At 42.3% G+C, this 19,775-nt stretch overlaps 1 protein-coding gene across 25 annotated transcripts in view; it reads right to left on the bottom strand.

Annotated features, from left to right (window-relative positions):
* rims1a (regulating synaptic membrane exocytosis 1a) overlaps nt 1–19,775 on the bottom strand; it is an 857,383-nt gene that overhangs the window by 156,639 nt on the left and 680,969 nt on the right. For all 25 annotated transcript variants that reach the window (XR_015753101.1, XR_015753102.1, XM_087979575.1 and 22 more), the window contains one exon: nt 17,675–17,787. Coding sequence is in view for 22 of the 25 variants with exons in the window: in XM_087979575.1 (XP_087835701.1) it covers nt 17,675–17,787 (113 nt within the window). In the remaining 3 variants the exon portion in view is untranslated. Of the gene's footprint in view, nt 1–17,674; nt 17,788–19,775 lie in introns of those variants that run through there.

The raw sequence follows: 19,775 nt of genomic DNA, 5'->3' as shown, positions 1-19,775 counted from the left end.
GAAAAGTGCCCCAATTTTCAGCCTCTCCCCACAGCTCAAACTCACCAATCCAAGCAACATCCTTGCAAATCTTGTCTGAACCCTTTCAAGTTTACCAACATCTTTCCTACAGCAGGGAGAGCAGAATTAAACACAGTATTCTAGGAGTGGCCTCTGCAGTGTCTATATAGCTGCAACATGACATCCCAACTCCCATACTCAATGCACTCACCAATGAAAGCAAGCGCACCAAATGCTTTCTTAGTTAATGAGTGTCAATTAAACAATTTACTTACCCAAGTTAGGAGGTGGAGTTGGAGAAATTTAAGTTTTTAAAATCACAGTTACTGTGCATTTCTGTGAATGCATGGAGAATAACAAATAATTTTGGTGAGTTACATGCATCGATTTCCATGTGGGATAATGGTGTTTCGGCAATAAGAGACCTAGTTCAAGAAAATGTAGGACTGTGTGTTGACTATTCCTGGATAGAAATTGTTTAGATAAGGAACAGTGATGGTTAAGAAGAACAGTGCAATGGCTAGAGGAATGTTTGCCCCTCTGTCTTTCACACAACCACTATCTGAGGGGTTGGTATTGGGACTCTTACTTTATCTTGATTATCTAGACATTAGTGTGCAGGAAAAGATTTCAATCTTTACAGATGATCCAAAACTTGAAAGTATTGTAAACTGTGAAAAGGACAGTGTACAATTCCAAAAGGACATTGACAAGTAGATGAAGTGCACAGATAGGTTGCAGATAAAGTTTAATGCAACGAAATGTGAGATAGAAAGCACATGTATGCTGTTTTCCAGCATAAAAAAAAGGTTACCATCTTGAAGAATGTGCAGGAGCAAAGGGAATTGAATGTATACGATGGACTGATGGATAGTGATGTAAATAAAGCATACAGTGTGCTGAGCTTTACTAGTGGATCCCTGGAGTACATCAGCAAGGAGATGATGTTGAACTGGAAAAGACACTTACTGGACCTCTGCTGGAGAATTGTGTACAGTTGTAAAAGCCACTTTATATGAAAGCTGTGAATGCACTGGAGAGAGTGCAGAAATAGTTTAGAAGGTTCCAGGAATGAGAAACTTTAGTTATGAGGACTGATTGAAGAAAGGGGATTGTTCTCCTTGGAGACAAGTAGTCTGAGAATAGATCTGATAGAGAGGTTTACAAAATCATGAGCAGGCTGGATAGAGTAGATAAAAAGAAACTATTCCAGCTCATAAAAGGAACAACAAAAATAGGGCATTGCTTTAAAGCATTTGGTAAATGAAGCAAGGGTGACATGAAGAAAAGCTTTTTCACTTAATGAGCAATTAGGATATGGAATGCATTTCCTGGAATGTGATAGAAACAGATACAACTGAGGCATTCAACAGGGCATTTAGAACCATAGGGTTAGACAGCATAGAAACTGACCCTTTGGTCCAACCTATCGATGCCAACCAGATATCCTAAACTGATTTAGTCCCATTTGCCTACTTTTGGCCCATATGCCTTTAAACCCTTCATATTCATGTACCCATTCAGATGCCTTTTAAGTCTTGTAATCATACCTGCTTCCACTACTTCCTCTGGCACTCATTCCACACACGTACCTCAGGTCCCTACTAAATCTTTCTCCTCTCACCATAAACCTACATCCTCTAGTTTTGGACTCCCCTACTGTGGGAAAAATATAGAACATAGAACATAGAACATAGAAGAATACAGCGCAGTACAGGCCCTTCGGCCCTCGATGTTGCGCCGATCCAAGCCCACCTAACCTACACTAGCCCACTATCCTCCATATGCCTATCCAATGCCCGCTTAAATGCCCATAATGAGGGAGAGTCCACCACTGCTACTGGCAGGGCATTCCATGAACTCACGACTCGCTGAGTAAAGAACCTACCCCTAACATCTGTCCTATACCTACCCCCCCTTAATTTAAAGCTATGCCCCCTTGTAATAGCTGACTCCATACGTGGAAAAAGATTCTCACTGTCGACCCTATCTAAACCCCTAATCATCTTATACAACTCTATCAAGTCACCCCTAAACCTTCTTTTCTCCAATGAAAACAACCCCAAGTGCCTCAGCCTTTCCTCATACGATCTTTCTACCATACCAGGCAACATCCTGGTAAACCTCCTCTGCACCCGTTCCAGTGCCTCCACATCCTTCCTATAGTATGGCGACCAAAACTGCACACAATACTCCAGATGTGGCCGCACATCTAGGATATTCACCTTATCTATACCCCTTATGATTTTATGAACCTCTATAAGTTCACCCTGCAGCCTCCGATGCTCCAGAGAAATTAGTCCCAGCTTATTCAGCCTCTCAGTATAGCTCAAACCCTCCAATCTCAGCAACATCTTTGTAAATCTTCTCTGAACCCTTTCAAGCTAAACAATGTCTTTCCTATAGCAGGGAGTCCAGAATTGAGTGAAGTATTCTAAAAGTGGCCTAACCAACATCCTGCAACATGGCATCCCTACTCCTATACTCAGTGCAGAGACCAATGAAGACAAGCATGCCAAACTGCATTACCCTGTCCACCTGCAATTCCACTTTCAATGAACTATTCACCTGCACCCATTGGTCCCTTTGTTCAGCAACAGTCCCCAGGGTAATAATGTGCAAGGGGCAAAAGCAGGAGATTGGCACAAGCTAATTTTTAACAAGCTAAAGCAGACATGATGAGCTAAACTCTCCCTTTTTGCTCTGTAACATTACTTTGATTGCTACTTGATTTCCTGTGTGATGTGAATTGTGGGGTTTATATGGATAATTTTGTTTTTGAGCAAGAAACTGGTGTGTATTTCTGTGTACAGAGGAACCTTGATTATTCAAAAATCTGATTATCTGAAGGAGATCTTGAAATCCCAATGATTACAAAGATGTGTCCAACAGTGATCGCGTCTTTTGTTTACAGTGATTAAACAGACACCGTCTCCAAATGACGGACTGCCTGCCCTCTCTCTCTCCCCACACTTTCCCTGGAGTTCTACACAGGGGTGTACCCTAAACCCCCAATCCCCAGATAATCTCTCCAACATTGTCCTGTACAGGGTAAAGGTGGAATCTGTCAAAAGGTTGCAGCAAAACGTTGAGTGGCTGTGGCTGCGCAATATTGTGTGTGTGTGTGTACGTGTGTTAGTTATTTTGAGACTTGTTGTTGGTGTTCAGTCCAGCAGCCCCAGAGGGGGGGTGGGGGGGCAGTGTTGGATTGGGGTTTGGGGTGGGGGGTGGTTTTGGGGACGGGAGGTGGTGTTGCACAGGGTTGGGGCGGGCGGGTGGTTTTGGGGATAGGAGGAGGTGTTGCACAGGGTTGGGGACGGCGGGGAATGGTGTTGGGGCAGGGGAAGATGTTGCACGGATTTGGGGATGGGGGGAGGTGTTGCACGGAGTTGGGGTCAGGGGTGGGGTTGGGAGCGGGGGCGGCATTGGACAGGGTTTGGGGCGGGGGATGGTGTTGCACGGAGTTGGGATTGGGGGGGGCAGGGCCTCACACACTATGTCCTGCTGCAGTCTCCTGAATGAGGAGCAGACTTTAAAAACTCTGAGCCGCAGAGGAAAGGCATTTAATCGATTAACTGAATAATCGATTATCAGAACGAAATAGTGCCTGCCCATCACATTCGGATAATCAAGGTTCCCCCGTATTTGAAGTTGAAAACTAACTTGTCAATTTTTTTTGTAATTGTCATGATCTCCTCGAAGGACGGGTTTTAAAGCTGGGCTGTAGATTTGATATGTTTTGTGCACTAACGAACATTTGTTAATGAACAGTAATTTTCCATTAAATCTAAACTGTTATGTCTTAAATTCAAACAAGCGGTAGTCATGCCTGACAAATCTGCTTGAATTCTTTGAGGAAGTAACAAGCATTTTAGACCAAGGAGAGCCAATGGATGTTATCTATCTGGACTTCAAGAAGGCCTTCGACAAGGTACCGTACAGGAGGCTACTGAGTAAGATAAGGGCCTATGGTGTTAGAGGCAAGGTGCTAGCATGAATAGAAGCTTGCCTGTCTGGTGGAAAGTAGAGAGTAGGGATAAAAAGGTTCTTCTCAGGATGGCAGCCAGTGACAAGTGGTGCAGCACAAGGCTCATTGTTAGGACCACAACATTTCACATTATATATTAACGATCTAGATGAAGGAATTGAGGGCATTCTGGCCAGGTTTTCAGACGATACAAAGATTGGTAGAGGGACCAATTGAGGTGGCAATGAGATTGCAAAAGCATATGGACAGGTTAGGAGAGTGGTCAAAGAAGTGGCAGATGGGAAAGTGTGAGGTCTTGCACTTTAGCAGGAAGAATAGAGGCAAAGACTATTTTCTAAATGGAGAGGAAATTCATAAGTCTGAAGTGCAAGGAGACTTGGGAGTTCTAATCCAGGACTCTCTCAAGATAAACTTTCAGATTGAGTCAGTAGTTAGAGAGGCAACTGCAATGATGGCATTTATTTTGAGAGGACTTGAATATTAAAGCAGGAATGTACTCCTGAGGCTCGAAAAGGCACTGGTCAGGCTACATTTGGAGGATTGTGCACAGTTTTGTGCCCCATAGCTCAGGAAGGATGTACTGGTCCTGGAAAGTGTTCAGAGGACATTCACGAGAACCATCCCAGGAATGAGAAGCTTCACACATGAGGACTCTGAGGACTCTGGGTCTATACTTGATGAGGTTTAAAGAGATGAGGGGGCATCTAATTGAAACATACAGAATATTGAGTAGATGTTGGAAAGATGTTTCCAATAGTAGGAGAGACTAAGATCTGAGGGCACAGCCTTACAGTAAAGGGAATACATTTTAGAAGGGAGGTAAGGAGAAACCTCTTCAGCCAGAGAGTGGTGAATCTACGGAATTCATTGCCACAGAAGGCTGTGGAGGCCAGGTCATTGAGTGTATTAAGACTGAGATAGATAGGTTCTTGAGTATCAAGGGGATCAAGGGCTACAGGGAGAAAGCGGGAGAATGGAGTTGAGAAACTTATCAGCTATGATTGAATGGTAGACCAGACTCAATGGCTGAATGACCTAATTTCTGATCCTATGTCTATGACCTTAAATTTAAACTTTTAGCAAAAGAATTTTCTCAATACACTATACTCCCAAACCCTCTGTTTAAGCTGAATTGCTGATGCAACAAAGATGATTAACTGTATCCCAAACGATAATCTCAGTATTTCCATGAAAACTGTTACAGCAATATTGCTCACATATAGATAGACATCTATCCCACTTTTTAAAAAAACTTTGTGAAAGGAGATGAGAAGTGAAGCTTTAGATATGAAATGGGAAGATGGTGCTGATTAGCTGGGCCATCATTACCATGGAGATGCAGCAAAAACGGTTAACTATCAATCTTAATTTTCAGACCAGATAGGTAGACTCTGATTGGTTTGGGTGTCGCCATGGGGATGGAGCAGAATTAGGGTGTCTCCATGATGCCTTTTTAATTAAAGTGTCTCTACAAATTCATGTTGCCTACATAAACCAAGATCCTGTGTAATTACATATGTAGCTTCTAGCTCATGCATAAATGCATCACACTGATCCCAGCTGATTTTAAGTTGGTTTTCAGTTTAACTTGTAACATAGTTCAAATTATTTAATAAATGATATCCAAAGCAGAATTACTTTTAATGAGGCTTACAAGCATGGGCTGGTTAAGCAGAGGCAGCGTGCTGCCAGCAGAGATTGGTCAAATGGACATGCTATATGATGTGGTCCACTAGTTGTCAGGATGTTGGGCCTACATATCTGGCAGCTCACCAGTACCAAAAACCCATTTCATGTTATTCACTTGTGAATCACTTGTTGGACTTGTGTAAAGGTGGTAACCTGCCTCGTGATGAATATGACAATTTGTTCTTATGGCTCACTACACCCACCATGAATGGGTTACCCTAGACGTCCAAACAATTATGTCTCTTTTATGTTCTGTGACATCCAGGACTGACTTTGCACAGCGTGAATTGGCCAAATTGCTGTGCGAATCTGTTCTAATCATGTCTACATCAGTTTTCCATCTGCAGTGAAGGATTCCTTCATGTTCATTAAAAGCTACATATTCAGAGTGATAGCATGCCCATGTGCTCTTTCAACATTGCCAGCTTATTTATCAGTATACCATTCAAAGAAGTCACTGAAATCTAAACGTATCACCTGTGTCTGATTAGGTGTTCATCAAACTCATGAACACAGCAACTTGTGCAGTTGACTTCACTTTCAATAACACTGCGTATGTGCAAATAGAGGGTGTTACCATGGAATATTTTCTAGGTCAAACTCTTGCTAATGCCTTTGATGAGAACCATACATAAGACATCTTCAATGGCATGATTATCAGTCTCTGTCCTCTTGCATTTTTCCAACAAGTAGATGAAATGTTTGTGATATTTGAATCTTTATTAAAGAATGTCTTCATATAGCTCTATGATCCCCATTCTGGGTTCAAATTTACCACTGAAATGGAATACCCTTTCCATGACAAATTCACTGAGAAATAGACCAAGTTACTTCTCAACTCCTAGTTACTGAAAGCCTCTACATTTACTGGTCAGCACATATGCTGGGAATCCTACAGTCCCACAAGATCAATCTTAGCACCTTCATGAATATAATCCTCACCATAGGCTTCATGATGAGATAGGCCCTATCAAAACTATTCCTTGTTTTAACAGATACCCTGAACAAATCATCCTTTGCTGTCCATCATATAAATGCATGAACGGGTCTATATCTACCACTTTGGCTCTGAGCGATGCCTTGTCTACTTCATCATCTTAGTGTCCCAAACACTAAGCAATAGGTTAAACGAGCCATTTCATTATATCACTATCCAGTAAATCAATGAGTGGTTTTCTCTACTCAGAGGATGTTGCTCACCCACTGTTGGGTACTACCAAGGGTAGTGGATAAGATAATAGTTAAGCATTAATCTTCTAAGGATTTCAATTGGTGGTGAGCAGGAAGGGTGTCCATAGACCTCCCACAATGAAATTCATCTGGTGAAGGTGGGAAGGTATCAGGGACTTCACCCACTATGCTCCAGTCTGATGAATACTCAGTGTCCCACAGCCTCTGTGCCCTGATACATCTGCATCCTTGGCCATACTTAATAATGGTGAAGGGTTGGCTCAGTCTGTCACATCACAGCTTCTTCTTTCAGTAAGAAATTATCCAAAACAAATAGAATAATGGAAACAAAATAAGGAAATCATGAAACAATCTTTGTTCTATCAAACACATAACATTCAGTGCATGAACTGGTGTTATGTAAGAAAGAGTTTGTAGGTTTGAGGGACTAAATGGCCAGCTCATTTTATTCAGTGCTGACTAATTCTGTGATACTGCAAAAATGAAACATTGTTGAAAGGAAACACAAGATGGAAACTTTTTCCTTTGCACTTGTCAGGTGAAGGATGCAAGTTCATTTCTGTCTGATAGCGGTAACATGAAAAGCTTTGACCTTGTGCCTCCTTTTCACAATGTTGAACTCCTTCAGTACTGTATTCTCAGTCAGAATGTCATTGCACTATTGCAGAAAAAAAGGGAGTCTTTTGACCTATTCGGTCCAAGTCTGTTCTCTGTCAAACTACCCAATCAGTTTCATACCCATTTGATCCTCATAGCCTGCATGTTTATTTCCTTCAAGATCCCATCCAATTTTTGTTTTAAACATCATGCATCATTTCTACCTGCCCTACTCTTGGAAGCAAAAAGTCCAGGCCACTACCTACTACCATCTAAAAATGTTCACTGCAGTTTTCATCCAAAACCTTAAATCTGTGTCACTTAATCCTTGAATCATGAGTCAACAGGAACAATTTTTCCTCATCTGTCTTATTGAAATTCTGTCCTCATTTGTTTTTAGCAAATCTTCCCTTAATATATTTTGTGCCCAAAACAATCCCAGCTTCTCAAATCTAGCCTTGAGTTAAAATTCTTCATCCCTGTATATTCTGGTTGGAACATGGGAACAGGAGTAGGCTATGCTCCCTATCGAGCACATACCACCATTCAATACTATCATAGTTGGTTGAACACTGGCCTTTTATTCACCCTATCACCATAACCATTGACAAGGATGAGATCTCTATTGGAGATGCAATATTCCAAGCATTCACAAACCTCTGAGTAAAAAATATTTTCCTCATCTCTGACCTAAATGGTATCCTACCTAATTTTTAAATTGTGTTCCCTGGTTTCCCCAGACAGGGTAAAATATTATCTGCATCTACACTATCTACTCCTTTAAGAATTTTCAGTATCTAAGTTTCAATGAGATCATTCATTCTTCAAAGGATACAGGTTCAGTTTGTCCAATTTCTCTTCACAGAACAATCCCACTATCCCAGGAAGAAATCTGGTGAATCCTTGTTAGCTAGATGGATAGAGAACTGGTTGGGTAACAGGAGACAGAGAGTAGTAGTGGAAGGGAGCTTCTCAAAATGGAGACCTGTGACCAGTGGTGTTCCACAGGGATCCGTGCTGGGACCACTGTTGCTTGTGATATACATAAATGATTTGGAGGAAGGTGTAGGTTGCCTCATTAGCATGTTTGCAGGTGACACTAAGATTGGTGGAGCAGGAGATAGTGAAGGGAACTGTCAGAGAGTACACCAGAATATAGGTAGATTGGAGAGTTGGGCAGAGAAATGGCAAATAGAGTTCAATCCAGACAAAGGCGAGGTGATGCATTTTGGAAGATGCAATTCCGGAGCAAGCTATATAGTAAATGGAAAAGTCCTGGAAAAAATTAATGTGTAGAGAGATCTGGATGTTCAGGTCCATTGTTCATGAAGGTGGCAATGCAGGTCAGTAAAGTGGTCAAGGCAGCATACGACATGCTTTCCTTCATCAGATGGGGTACTGAGTACAACAGATCATGTTACTGTTGTATCAGACTTTGGTTTGGCCACATTTGGCATACTGCATACAGTTCTGGTTGCCACATTACCAAAAGGATGCGGATGCTTTCGAGAAGGTTCACCAGGATGTTGCCTGGTATGGAGGGTGTTACTTTTGAGAACAGGTTGAGTAGATTAGGATTATTTTCATTGAAAAGAAGGCAGTGAGGGGGGACCTGATTGAGGGGTACAAAATCATTAGCAGTATAGACAGGGTAGATAGCAAGAAACTTTTTCCCCCTAGAGTAGAGGAATCAATTACTAGTGGTCATGACTACTTAGTGAGAGGGGAAAAGTCTAGGGGAGATACACATGGGAAGTTCTTTATGCAGAATGTAATGCATTGCCAGCGGAGGTGGTAGGGGCAGGAATGATAGCATCATTTAAGATGCATCTGGACAGATATGTGAATGGGTAGTGAGCAAAGGCATACAGATCCTTGAAAAATAGATGGCAGATTTAGACAGAGCATATGGATCGGCGCAGGCTTGGAGGGCCAAGGGCCTGTTCCTGAACTGTAATATTCTTTGTTCTTTGTTGCACTCCCTTCTATGGCAATTGTAACTTTACAGAGGTAACAAGACTGAAGTTATACACAGTACTCCAAGTTAGGTCAAACCAAGCTGTCATAGAATTGAAACAACATGTACTCAAATCTTCTTGAAAAAGGTCAAATAAAGACTATTCTGCTACTTTTCCTAATAACATGCTGCACTGCATATCAGTTTTCAATGAGTTACTGACAAGAGCATTTAGGTCCCTTTGTACATCTATACTCTGCAACCTCTTACCATTTAAGGTTTATTCGGCATATCTGTTCTTTCAGTCAAAGTGGGCAACATCACACTTTTCCTCGTTTTTTGCCCATTTATGATCTCTATCCAAATCTTCCTGAAGCCACTTTACATCAGTGATTCAGTGGCTAGCACTGCTGCATCACAGCACCAGGGACCCGGGTTCGATTCCAGCTTTGGGCGACTGACTGTGTGGAGTTTGCATATTCTCCCCGTGACTGTATGGGTTCCTCTGGGTGCTCCAGTTTCCTCCCACAATCCAAAAATGTGCAGGTTAGGTGAATTGGCCGTGCTAAATTCCCAGTAGTGTTCAGGGATTTACATTAGTCAGGGATAAATGCAGAGTAATAGGGTACATAGGACATAACAGTACAGGCCTTCAGCCCTTGATGTTGTGCCCTATCAACCTGTTCTGGCATAGTAGTCTGTTTCATGCTGTCCTCAGAAACATCAAGTTACCTCTCAGTAGTGAATACTGAAGCAAAATATTCATGAATGATCTCCTTGACCTCCACTGACTCCAGGCACAAGTTCCCTCCACTATCCCTGATCAGCCCTACCCTCACTCTGGCTATCCTCTTGTTCCTCACATGGGATTTTCCTTAATCCTACCCACTAAAGCTTTTTCATGGCCCCTTCTAATTCTCCTATGTCCATTTTTCAGTCCCTTTATGGCTACCTTGTAACCCTCTAAAAAGCGCTGCCTGATCCTTGCCTCTTCAACCTTCAGTAAGCTTCCTTCCTCCTCTTGCCTAGCTGTTCCACATCCCTTGTCACTCAAGATCCTTTCAATCTACCACCTTGCCTCAGTGGGTCAAACCTGTCCAGCACTATCAGGGAGTGCTTCCTGAACAAACTTTACATTTTTTTCATGCATTTCCCGGAGAACATCTGTTTGCAACTAAGAGACCCCAGTTTCTGCCTTATAATATTGTAATTCCCTCCCACTCCAATTAAATACTTTCCTATACCGTCTGCTCCTATCCCTCTCCATGAGTATGGTAAAGGTCAGGGAGTTGTGTCACTATCACCGAGATGCTCCCTCACTGAGAGATCTGACACTTCATAGAGTCATAGAAACGTAGAGCACGGAAACAGACCTGGCATGGTTCGTTGCCAAGCACCAAATCCAATATGGCCTCCCCTCTAGTCAGCCTATCTACATATTGAGTCAGGAACCTTTTCTGGACACACCTGACAAAAAAAACACTCCATCAAAACTATTTGAACTAAGGAGGTTCCAATCAATATTAGGGAAGTTAAAGTCACCCATGACTACAAACCTGTTACTTCTGCATCTTTCCAAAATCTGCCTCCATGTTTCTGTTGTTATTTGTGGAGAGGGGTGTCTGTAGAAAACTTCCAATAAAGTGACTGCTCCTTTCCTGTTTCTGACTTCCACCCATATGGACACTGCAGACAAATCCTCCTTGATAATCTCCCTTTCTGCAGCTATGATCTATCCCTGGTTAGCAATGCCACCCCTCCAACTCTTTTTCCTCCCCTGCTATTCCTTTTGAAACATCTAAATCCTGGAACATTCAATAACCATTCCTGCACCTGTGATATCCAAGTCTCCTTAACTGCCACAACATCATAATTCTAACTACTGATCTATGCTCGGAGTTCGTCACCCTTATTCCTGATCCTTATTGCATTAACATAGACACACTTCAACCCATCACTCCGACTGCACCTTTGCCCTATCAAATGTCCATCCCTCCTCACAGACTCTTTAATGCTGTATCTGGTTGTTCACTAACTACTCCATCATCTGATCCATAGCTCAGGTTCCCACCCCCCCCTGCCAACCCAGTTTAAACCCTTCCAAACAGCTCTAGCAAACTTCTTGTACAGGTCCCACTTTCCCTAAAAGGTATCCCAATGATCCACATATCTGAAGACATTCCTTCTACACTAGTCCTGTAGCCTTGTGTTCACCTTTTTAGATTAGATTATCAGATTACATTACAGTGTGGAAACAGGCCCTTCGGCCCAACAAGTCCACACCGACCCGCCGAAGCGCAACCCATCCATACCCCTATCCTAACGCTACGGGCAATTTATATTATGGCCAATTCACCTGATCTTGCACATCTTTAGACTGTGGGAGGAAACCGGAGCACCCGGAGGAAACCCACGCAGACACGGGGAGTACGTGCAAACTCCACACATATAGTCGTCTGAGGCGGGAATTGAACCCGGGTCTCTGGCGCTGTGAGGCAGCAGTGCTAACCACTATGCCACCGTGCCGCCCACCTTTAATAGATTACTCACAGTGTGGAAACAGGCCCTTAGGCCCAACAAGTCCACACCGCCCCGCCGAAGTGCAACCCACTCATACCCCTACATGTACCCCTTACCTAACACTACGGGCAATTTAGCATCGCCAATTCACCTGACCTGCACATCTTTGGACTGTGGGAGGAAACCGGAGCACCCGGAGGAAACCCACACAGACACGGGGAGAACGTGCAAACTCCACACAGTCAGTCGCCTGAGGCGGGAATTGAACTTGGGTCTCTGGCGCTGTGCCACCATGCCACCTGAACTCACTCTCTATCCTTAGCCTCACTAGCCCATGCCACTGGTAGTAATCCTGAAAATTGCTACTCTGCGTGGAGATTGCTGGGAGATTACTACACTGGCATTCCGTAGGGGAATGCATCTGGTTGGTCACTCGTTGAAGGGTCGGAGTGGACTTGTTGGGCCAAATGGCCTGTTTCCCCACACTATGATGATCTTCCTCTTAACTCATATTGCCACTTAGCTTTGTATCATCTCAAATTTGCATTATACATTTGATCCCTACCCCCAAAAAATTGATAATGAACTGCTAGGGCCCCAAGTACTGATCTTTGCATGATCCCACTGGTTACAACAAAACCAGAACTATACACTGGTTCAGCTTAATCTTCTTGCTTTTTTATTAGATACCGCTCTTTATGAAACCTGAGATTCCATAAGCTTTAGCTAACTTCCTGATGAAGAGCTTATGCTCAGAATGTCAAATCTCCTGCACCTCGGAAGCTTCTTAGACCGGCTGTGCTTTTCCAGCACCACACTCTTCAACTGCACTCTCAGCATGCCCTGCACCCTCAAAGATTGATGCACAATGTCAGACTGAATTCTGGACTGAGTTCTAGTGCAAGCCTTGCATTCACAGAGCGCCATGAGTCAGGACTGATGTACTGAGCTGCTTTGCTATTCAGTTGTAATTCCCTCAATTCACAGCAAGCATTCATCAATAGTGTGGACCTGGCATGATAATTATGCACTCAAGTGTAATATTAATTTCTTACTTCCTTACCAATGATTCTGCTAAGAAAAAATATGCTTGAATGCTGGGCTGTCTTGGTTAGAACCACAGCCACCGCCACAGACATGGAAAGCTTTGGTTCAAATGTAGGGGAAAATAGCAAACTAAGTACTGGCAATGATGCCATTGACTCTGCAGAGCATACTGTGTGGTAACCAGTATTGGAAGACATGATGTCATTGCTATAAACATTTAGTTCATTTTCCTGTTCCTTCATCTAATGTGTAAATGAAGAAAATCAAAAAGTAGCAGAGTTCAGCTAAACTGATTCCACAATTTCTCAACAACTCCCCCAGAGGCATTAAATGACACAATAGGTCATCAAGCTCATTACGCATCAAATGGGTTACAATTCTTCACTTTTGCTGATATGGTCCTGACACACTCTCTCAAGAGCTGTACCATCTTACAATGTATCAGCAATTGCTCTTGACCTGTTTGATCACCCTCCTTTCCTGCCACATGCTCCTTGGACTCAGTACCCACTCACAAGCATAATTCCAGTTCTTCACGGACAGTTAGCTTCAAAAAGCTAAATCTGTCCTTTTATTTTCTGCGCTAGGAATTTGCTCAGTTGCAACTTGCAAATACTCATTTATAGCTCCCTCAGTGTTCTCAGAATCATCGATGCCATTAACTTTTTCTGAGCCCCCATGGCTCCTAGGACTTTCCTTCAAACTCACCCAGAAAGGTATATGGTTCAGTTATTTTTGAAAGCAGTTACCAACAGTATTGCACGTGGAGTCTGTATTTGTTCTAGGCCGCCTCCTTTTACAACCAACTGAAACCTTTAAACTTCATCTCAGTGACCCCAACCTGTCCTAACTGATGGATTCAAAGCTGTGCAATAAGCCCCTTTTCTATTGCTGGACAGAACTGAATACTGCCACTAAACAACTCTGGGTAGCCCCTCTACCATAAATATTTCTGGCTTTCTCAAAAATGAATATAAACAAAAGACTAATTGATATAAATAGAGTATACTTATAGAGAATTAATTGATATAAATGGAGGATGATTAGATAATCTGAACAATTCTGAAAGGGTTAAGAAGGTTATTCTGTTTCCACTAGTGGGTATGTCAGTAACCAGAGGTCAAACTTTCAAAACTGTCAGCAGAAGTATGAACGTGCTGAAGGGAAACTTCTTTATTCAGAGAGTTGTTAGGACTTGGAATGCACTGCCTGTGAGAGTGGTGGAAGTCGATTCCACACAAGTTCTTTGACACCAAGTCCTTCAAGATCCCGTTCTCAGTCATGGTGACTGAGCCGAATTATCCCAGAGTCATCCTCAGTCACTTCTTAATCCCAGCAGAGAATCGACTGATGGGATGGTTATTTGCTGGGTTGGATTTGTTCTGCTTTTTGTGCACAGAACATGCTTGGGCAAGTTTCCACTTAGTAGATGCCAGTGTTGTAGCAGGAGTTCAACAATTTCTGGAAGATGAGTACTATTGCTAGAAAGTTGTCATATCTTTTGCATTATCCAGTGTCTCAAATGGTGTCTTGACATCATGTGGAGTGAATCAAATTTGATTAAGACAGGCATCTGTGATGCTGGGGACATCTGGAGGAGGTCCAATACAGCGATAAGCTTCCCATTAGACACTGCACCATGCTACCCCTTTGAACATACCACAATTCCTGTTAAAGACAGCTAAAGGCACTCCATTAAATACAGTCAGAAGCTCTCCACTAACATAGCCAGACACCATCTGTTAAACACAATAACATGCTCTTCATTTAACAAAGCAATGTGCTCTCTATTAAACAGAGCTACACCTCCCTGTTAAGCAGCACAATGTTCTGTCTGTTAAATGCAACATACAATATTTAAAACAATAATTCCTGCTTAATGCATCAATCTTCCTGTTACTCACCATGGTATCTTATTTCAGTTATATCATTTGCAGTAGCAAACAGCACTCCCAACATGACTCGGTGACCCAGACAACTATTTTCTTTTAGCTCAGTAAGTATCACACCCAATGTGGACCAATGATTGTTATGGTATAGTCTCAGCTACATCCCTCTTCATTGAGATGACTATCTGTTGTTCACCCATGACTCCTGTTTGCTCATTTCTTAATCTAGTTTTATATTTGATAAGAAATTGGTAGCTTTTCCATAAAAGAATTATTAATAAAATTCACCTTGTGTAAACAAATTTCAGTTATGCTAACTGCAAGATCTTAGTAGGATGAACAACTGTTTGTCTAATTGCAGTGGAAAGAGCTAGAGGTACAGATACGTAAATCAAAAAACACTGCGACAGCTTCAGAACAAAAGTTACAAGTATCTGGGAAATATTTTAAGTTTCTAAAGAATCAGCTAGCTAGAAATAGACTTGTTAGAATTGTAGCATTTAACTCTTAACCTTTGTTGTCTTCAAATAAAATTGTGACTTGGTTCATTGACTGCAGACTCTTGCTGTGTAGTCCTCTCCTGATGCATGTTAAGGTGCCTGAGTAAATTAATATTGTCTACACTGGTCGAGGAGTCTGTAGGGACTTAGATTCAGCCTGATCCAGACAACACAGGTATACGCTGTTGGGATTGAGTGAATCCCAAGAAGAATATAAAGGCAGTAGGAGTACACTTAAGAGGGAAATCAGAAGAGTAAAAGGGGACATGAGAATCAAAAGCGTTTCTACAAATACATTAAGGAAGAAAGAGTAACTGGGGAGAGAATAGAGTCCCATAAAGACCAACAAAGACATCTGTGTGTGAAACCATAGGAAATGGGCGAGACAGTAAACGAGTATTTTACATCAGTACTTACTGTGGAGAAGGAGATGGAAGCTACAGAATGTGGGGAAATAATGATTATCTCGAAAAGTGTCCATATTAGTGAAGAGGTAGTGCTAGTCATCTTAAAAAGTATAAGTGGATAAATCCCTGGGACCTGATCAGGTGTACCCTAAACTTTGTGGGAAGCTGAAGAAAAGATTGCTGGGCCCCTAGCTGAGATATTTTGCATCATTGATAGCCACAGGTGAGTTGCTGGAAGATTGGATGTTGGCTAATGTGGTGCCATTACTTAAGAAAGTTGGTAAGGAAAAGCCAGGGATGTATAGACCAGTGAGTCTAATGTCTGTGGTGGATAAGTTGTTGGAGGAGATTCTGAGGGACAGGCTATACTTAACATTTAGAAAGGCAAGAATTGATTAGGGAGAGTCAGCCCAGGCTTTGCAATGGGAAATTGTGTCTCACTAATGTGAATTTGTTTTTTGAAGAAGTGACAAAGAAGGTTGGAGGAAGAGTTGCAAATGTTGTCTATAATGACTTCAGCATGGAGTTCGACAAGATTCTGTATGGTAGACTGTTTAGCAACCTAAGATCATGTAGAATCCAGGATCGAGAGCGTGGTGTTGGAAAAGCACAGCAGGTCAGGCAGCAACTAAGGAGCAGGAGAATTGACATTTCGGGCATAAGCCCTTCATCAGGAATCTGATTCCTGATGAATGGCTGATGCCCGAAACACTGATTCTCCTACTCCTCGGATGCCACCTGACCTGCTGTGCTTTCCATCACCACACTCTCGACTCTGATCTCCAGCATCTCCAGTCCTCACTTTCTCTTCATGTAGAATCCAGGGAGAGTGAGCCATTTGGATACAAAATTGATTGGAAGGTAGGAGACAGAGGGTGATGGAGGAGGGTTTTTATTTTTGGAATGAAGGCCTGTAGTGTGTCAAAAGGATTTGCACTGGGTGCATTGCTTTCTTTTTGGATCAGACTCCCTCCAGTATGGAAACAGGCCCTTCTGCCCAATAAGTCTATCCCAACCTTCCAAAGAGTAATCCACCCAGACCCATTTCCCTAGCCTATGACTAATGCATCTAATACTATGGGCAATTTAGCATGGCCGATTCACCTGACCTGCACATTTTTAAGGTAAGGGGGAAACTATTTAAAAGGGACGTGAGGGGCAATGTTCTCACACAGAGGATGGTGCAGAGATAGTGGTAGTAGCAAGTACAACATTTAAAAGATATTTGGGCAGGTTCACAGATTAGAAAGGTTGAGAGAGATATGGGCCAAACACAGGGAATTGGGGCTAGTTCTGCTTAGGACAGCTGGTTGGCATGGACGAGAGGTCTGTTTCTGTGCTGTATAACGGATAGTGAAAAAGCAGAGAAGTTGTATGGAACTTGTACAGACTTGATCATACCTTATTTGGAAATGTGTTAACAGTTGGTCTCCATAAAACAAAAAAGACACCGCGTGACTGGAAGAAAATGCAGAAAAAATCGACAGGGTAAATACTAAAAATGAAAGATGATATAAACTCTCAAGGTAGAATAAGCTGAGGCTTGTCTCTCTCAAAACCGAAAACTATGTAGTGTCTTATTAGACATGTAGCTGAGCTATGAGAATCATTTTTAATGTCCTTTGTGAAGGTGGTGACGAACTGATCAAGATATTGTTAAATAAAGTGTTTTCACTGATGGAAATCACAAAAACTAAGACCATCAGTGGAAATCTGGCACAAAAATATCCAATGATGAATCAGGAGAAACATTTTTATTCAGAATGTGTCAGGATGTGTCTTCTTCAGGGGCATTGAGGTGAATATTATAGAAACAGTTAAGGGCAATCAATGGCTGAAGGAGAGAGGATGGAGATTGTTACATTACCTATGGGATATCTCATTCTTACCTTTGTACATTGTTCACGTTCCTGTTCGAAACTGGTTACTGATTCTACAGACTGTTTGCTGGGATGCATTTTCCCCTTCACCTGCTTTGTTCGCTCTTCTATTATTTGGCATCCTGTAAGCAATACAGACATGCATGGTGATCAAAAGGAAATTTTATGTTGAACAAAATTTTGTCTACCTAAAAATCATAATTTCCTCAGTTATTTTACTGTTGGATTATTAAAACTTGAAATACGGAGGACATAACTTAGCCATTTGTACTTTGAAACAGCAGACATGCTGAGTTGCACATCTCCACTTGAAATCTGTATGTTGCTTATCCTCAATGACCTCTCCGACTTCCTTAAATTTATTTCTGGAATCAGTTTCCACCACTAAGTCAAATATTCCTAGATCCTGACAATTCTCAGAGTCAGAAAAACATTCTCCCCACCTGCCCCATTGGTGATATACTAATCCTGTTGAATCTATTTCCAAGATTTCCTCACATTGAGAATAACCTCCATTATGTTGTGTGGCACAATCACTGTGCTAAATGGGACAGACTTCAAACAGATCTAGCAATTCAAGACCGGGCATCCACGAATCACCGAGGGCCATTAACAGGAGCACAACTGTACTCCAGAGCAATGTGTAACCTTATGGTCCAGCATATCCTTGGCCCAACCATCACCATCATGCCAGGGGATCATCCCTCATTCAATGGAGAGTGCAAGAGGGCATGCCAGGAGCAGCACCAGGCATACCTGAAGAGAAAAAGTCAATCTGATGAAGCCAGAAAACTGGATTAGTTGCATGCTAAACAGCAGAAAGCAGGAACTGATAGACAGAAGTAAACAATGGATCAGATCTAAGCCCTGCAGTCTTGCAATATCCAGTCATGAATAATGGTAGACAATTAACAACTCACTGGAGGACGAGGCTCCACAAATATCCCTATCTTCAATGATGGAAGAGCCCAGCTTTTGCAGAAATCCTCAGCATAAGTGCAGAGTGGCTAATCCACCTCAGTCTCCTCCAGTGGTCCCCAGCATTACGGAAAGCAGTCTTCAGCCAATTCAATGTGATGCCAAGAAATGGTTGGGGGGGGACTGGATACTACAAAGACTATGGGCCCTGACAACATTTCAGAAATATATCTCCAGAACTTGCTGCTCCTCTATCTAAAGACAGTTACAACACTGGCATCTACCCACAATAATCAAAAAATGCCCAAGTACGTCGTAGATATTAAAAAAATGACAAATCCATCCACCCATCGCCGCATCAGTCTACTATCGATCATCAGTAAATTGATGGAAGGTATCATCAACAGGGTTATCAAGCAGCACTTGCTCTGCAACAACCTGCTCAGTGACGTCCAGCTTTCATTCCACCAGAGGTATTCAGCTTTTGGCTTAAATACAGCTTTGGTTTAAACATTGACAAAAGAGCTGAATTTCAGAGGTGAGGTGAGAGTGACAGTCCTTGACATCAAGGATGCATTTGACTGAGTTCATGGAGCTTTAGCAAAACTGGAATCAATGGGTATCAGGTGAAAACTCTCTGGTGGTTGGAGTCATATCTGACACACAGGAAGATGGTTGTGATTGGTATAGGTCAGTCATCTCAGCTCCAGCACATCTCTGAAAAAGTTCCTCAGGATAATGTCTTTGGCCCAATCATCTTCAGCTGCTTAATCAATGACCTTCCTTCAGTCATTGGGGATGTTCATCGATGATTGTATAATATTCAGCACAATTCACAGGTCTTCAGACATTGAAGCAGTCCATGTCCAAATACAACAAATTACAGACAATATCCAGTGTTGGGCTGACAAGTGGCAAGTAATATTTGTGTCATACAAATGCCAGGCCATGACTATCACTAATGAGAGACAACCTAGCTACCGCCCCTTGACAGTATTACCATCACTGAAACTTCACTACCAACATCCTGCGGTTATCATTGATCAGAAGCTCAACTGGACTCACCACATAAACACAGTGGCTACAAGAACAAGTCAGAGGCTAGGAATAATATAGTGGGTAAGTCAAATCCTGACTCCGCAAAGCCTGCCCACCATCTATAAAGCACAAGTCAGGAGTGTAATAAATACTC

This window comes from Chiloscyllium plagiosum, unplaced genomic scaffold (assembly GCF_037043375.1).
Source record: "Chiloscyllium plagiosum isolate Xiang-an unplaced genomic scaffold, Cpla_swu_hap1 HiC_scaffold_3, whole genome shotgun sequence".
In the NCBI taxonomy this organism is placed as follows: Eukaryota; Metazoa; Chordata; class Chondrichthyes; order Orectolobiformes; family Hemiscylliidae; genus Chiloscyllium; species Chiloscyllium plagiosum.
This window is presented reverse-complemented; position numbering and strand designations above follow the sequence as displayed.